Here is a 4,523-nt window from a genome sequence, read left to right as displayed (position 1 = left end):
ATGTCACTGTCCTGTCCCTGCTGTCCTGCCATCGAGTATCGGCCACTGCTGTCGCCCTAAGGCCCACGGCAGGGCCTGGCCCCTGGCAGCCACTCTGTAAATATTAGCTGGGTGAGTGAGCGATGGACGAACCTTGGTCCCTGCGAATAAAAGGGGGACTGGTACGCCCTCCCCGTGCTCCACACAGTGCCACCGCTGAGGGGCCACTGACTCGGTAACCCGTGGCAACCCCCACATGGGCCATCACTGCCCTGCTGCACAGACGGGGACATGGAGGCAGTGAGAGTGACTGGCTGCAAGGACACAGCTGGTAGCATAGGCCTGGGACCCCGCAGTCCAGCCACGCAGCGGGGCAGGCCTTGGGGGCCCCTCCCGTGCCCCCACTCTACACCTGCGGCCACTGCTGAGGCTGGCACCTGCAGTCACGCCCAGCAGGGCCAGTGGGTGCAAGCATGCACAGGACGCGGCTGCAGCCTCCCCATGGGTCCCCGAGTGCCATCGCCTGCCCTCGGCTCGCAGGCCTCCCAGGGCGGGGTGTTCATGACGCTCCCCGAGAGCCGCGGCCACGCACCAGTTCTGCGTTCTCCACACGTGGACCCACTCCGCCGCGGGCCTCTGGCTCCGGGAGCCCTAAGTATCCCCTAAGACGTCTCTGCTCCCTCTCTTTGGGCCGAACCTCCAGAAGGAACCCTCGCTCCCCACTGGCAGCACAGGGTGGGGGACCTCCCTCCCGCTCCCCTTCTCAGGGCCCAGCTCGGGTCCCTCCTCTGACCCTCACCCGAGAACACATAGCTCTCCCTTCAGAGCACCTCAGCACCAGCCTGGTGTCTGTGTGGTGGGAAGGTCCCTGGGGCCCATCTGTGGGGACACAGAGGCCAGGCAGACCACTGGGCATCCCTAGAGGCTTGGGGACACTGACACGCCCTGACACCATGCACTCTTGGACCAGCCTGGCCCCACCTGTAGGGAATGCTGGAACCGGGGGCCTAGAGTCTCCGAGTAGACTTGCGATTGCTTTGGGCCAGGCAGGCTGTCAAACGGGACAAGACCCCACTGTCCCAGCCTCGGCTTCCCCACCCTCAGGTAACGGGCACGCACGGGTGGCCTGAGTGGCTGTCTGCCAACTCCGCAGGAGCCCCCGGCCCCGGGACGCCAGCCTGCCCCACGCCATCTGCCTACCCGCAGAAAGTGGCTGCCCAGCCTCGCTCTCAGCGTCCCCTGGCCCTCCTGGCCCCGACTCCGCAGCGCCAGCAGGTCCTTAGGCGCCTGCCCCCACGCGCATCTCCGCCAACCCCAGGTTCTTGTCCCCTGCCGTCACCAAACGTGCCTTTAGAACAGAGCTCGGCGCCGCTGCTTCCTGAATAAACTGGACGACCTACTGCCCTGCACACAGCCCGGGGGAGCCCTGCCTCCTCTCCCTCGCCTCCCCCTGCAGGCTATGCGGCTACTCTGCGATCGCTCCCAGCTCAGGCGCCCCTGGGGCCTCCGAACTGCTTGTTCCACCTGCCTAGACGCTCCTGCCCTAGAGGCCCGCATCGTCATGCACACAGCCGCCTGTGGCTCAGCCCCAAGGGTCCCCTCGACTGTCCCATCCTGCCCTGACCTCTGCTGGGGTGACCCCTTCGCTCCCCCACATCTCGCTCACCGTCTCACATAACTTTAAGTGAGGGATGCACAGAGTTAAGAACGGCCATGTTGAAATTAAAACTGCAGGTGTCAGGACGGGGCTCTCCGTGTGGCCTATGCTAACACGCTGTGCCCCACAGGCTGGGACCACACGGGAGGCCTGGTTCAATTCCCAGTCCCACGTAAAGGTCTGGCGTGTGGCCCACACCCATGGTCGCAGCTGGGAAGCGGGGCAGGAGAATGGGGGCTCAGCAGGAGCCAGTTTTAAGGGGAAAGAAAGAAAACCTGTAATGACAAAACTCTCAGGACTCAGTCCGGACAACTCAGGACTCACAGCTCACACACGCCGACCGAGCCGTGCGGGAATCCTGACTCAGCCCCGTGTCGAGCAGACACGCTCTCGCGTGGTTTGGGTGCCCAGGCCAGAGGAGCTCGGCAGGCCAGACCCGCTGTGCGACAGTCCCGGCCACCCCGCAGGGCCGCAGTCCGTGTTCCAGCCGGCAGCGCCCCGGGCTATACCTGCGGCCACGCCTCCCTGATCAGAGCTGGCTATTCTACCGACCCAACAGCATCCACGCGCACGGTTCCTGTTCCACTGACGCCCAGGGACCAGACAGGCGTGAGTGTCCCAAACGGTCACATGGCTGTCCAAGTTACGGCCACAGGAAAAACACGACCAGGCCTACTGGGCATGAGGCATGCCAGATGGCCCTGCGGCCGAGCCGAGAGCATGTGTACCCACTCACCAGGGAGAGGGACAGACGGAGAGACGGTCCCCAGGGCATGGCCCCGCCGGGAAGCCCCCATTTTTCCATCCTGCTGGGATTTTGAATGCGCACATGTGTGGCACCCCCTGTGGTTTTTAAAGCTGCTGGGGCCCGGACTCTAAGGGCGGGCCCTGAGGATCTGCCTCCCTTCCCCACTGGGCCACGGGGCCACCTGAGCACCCTGGACTGGCTCACTGTCTTGTTCATATCACACGCTTCTCCAGCCTCAGCTGCCGAGGGCACGAAACGGGTCTACTTCTGAGGCCCCGGGAAACAGGCCTGGCAGCAGCAGGGCTCCGCAGGGCGAGAGCCACAGAGGGCCCCAGCCTTGGCTTGCCCAGAACCCCGCCCAGCCCCAGGAGGCCACAGAAAGGGCTGGGATGGCCTGGCTGGAAACTGTTCCATGTTTGGTCAAGAGGGACTGAGCCACGAACAAGCCCAAGAAGCAAAGGACAAGTACAGGCCGGGCTGACAGGGGACCCTGATGCCAGACACGCTCCACACCCTGCTGACCCCAGGGCAGAATGACCCATGAGGCGCCCGGGGCTGCTATCCTGTACCCGTGAGCTGGAAGCTTCCCTCGGCTGCTCCAGGAGCCACAGAGATCTGCAAGACGGTGGCGAGCGGGTGGCCGGGTGGGGACCTTCATACAGCTCAGAAACCACCACAGAGTGGCCTCCCCTCTGCACACGCTCTGCCCTTTACCCAGTGAAGGACAGACCGCCAGAGTACTCACGGACCAGCTAAGAGCTGCCCACTGAGGCCATACTCAAAAGGATGCCTGGACCTCCGTGCTGACCAACCAAACGCTTGAACGCGGCGATCCCAGTCTAACGCCCCACCACACTGACAGCGCATGTCCCTCGCGAGGCAAGGCCTGTAGTCCCTCTTAGCTGCTGGGTTGCTGGGGACAACAGGAGGTAACCTCCTCCTCAGCTGCAGAAGCCATGCTCCTGTTAATGCGTCCAGAGCAAAAGCCAGCCCCCTTTCATCACCGCGACTCCAACGCCTTGCTCCGGCCTGCAGCACGGCCCTCTCCTCTGCCAAGCCCACGCGATGTGCTGCTCACTGGCATTTTGTCTTCCTTTCTGGCGTCCCTCACGGGGAACTATCATGTCCAACTCCAGAGCCTCCTCCCAGGCCTAACCTAGTGCCCCCGGCTGCCCCACACTGGGCTATGCTAGAGGGACCCTTGGCGTAGACCCCACGACACTCCCAAATGGGCTTACCCTGGTGCCCCAACAAATCCCTGCCTGCCCTGGCCACCCCGACCCTCTGGAGCCTGCTCCCCTCAGCCGGCAACAGCCGCCCACCCCAACCTCTGCACTGCAGCTTCCCCCGCCACCCAAGGTCTGTGTCCCGGGGCCCTGCGCCTCTCCCTGCCCCCCAGGGCTGCTCTGACCCCTCTCCAGCTCCTACCTGGTGGACCCTCGGCCCACCCCGGCCACCGGAGCCCGCCTGCCCCGTCCCAGGCCCGCGGGCCCGTACTCACATTTTGATGTTCTCATGGTACTGGCGCGTGTCGGAGGGCTGGTTATACAGCGGCTGCAAGGGAGAGAGCGTCAGCCCGGGGCCAGGCGGGCAGAGCCCGGGCAGGCAGAGCCCGGGGCCACCTCAGCGTGGAGCCCGAGGCCCTGGCACCCAGGGCCCATCCGCTGAGGTGAGTGATCGCTGCGGGGAGGCATGAAACGGAACACAGGGACCCAGTGTGGCCCCGGCCAGGACAGTTACTGGGCACAGCTTTGGACACCGTGACCCCTGCCTAGGCCGTCCTGGCTGCTCCACGGGACCAGGAAGGGTCCACAGCCTAGAGCACCCGGGGACAGGGCCACCCAGGCCAGGCCAGCCACGGCCACTCAATGTGAGAGCGCTTAGCCTCTCCGGTGACCATGGAAACCACAGCCTCGACACGGAAGATGCACACTCCCTGACACACACCCCCGGCAGAAGACAAGGAAGTCCACCGGGCCAAGCCCCGGTGGGGAAGAAGGTAACCAGAATGCCAGCGCCCTGCAGAGGAAGACATACCGTCCACGCGGGCCAGTGAGGTGACACCCACTACAGGACAAAGCTCCCCCATCTGCCCCAAGGCTGCACAGCGTGGGCACCGAGCGCCACGGGGAGGTGAAC

The 4,523-nt window shown here is 64.8% G+C and overlaps 1 protein-coding gene across 1 annotated transcript in view; it reads right to left on the bottom strand.

The window, feature by feature from the left end:
• The window catches only part of NCOR2 (nuclear receptor corepressor 2), a gene marked incomplete in the record, with an annotated part of 101,139 nt that overhangs the window by 94,882 nt on the left and 1,734 nt on the right, over positions 1-4,523 (bottom strand). Inside the window, 1 exon segment of the mRNA XM_027772161.1 lies at positions 3,886-3,938. Coding sequence (XP_027627962.1) covers positions 3,886-3,938 — 53 coding nt within the window.

Source organism: Tupaia chinensis, unplaced genomic scaffold, assembly GCF_000334495.1.
Source record: "Tupaia chinensis unplaced genomic scaffold, TupChi_1.0 Scaffold000258_1, whole genome shotgun sequence".
In the NCBI taxonomy this organism is placed as follows: domain Eukaryota; kingdom Metazoa; phylum Chordata; class Mammalia; order Scandentia; family Tupaiidae; genus Tupaia; species Tupaia belangeri.
The sequence above is the reverse complement of the archived record's forward strand: the minus strand, read 5'-3'. Positions and strand labels throughout refer to the sequence as shown.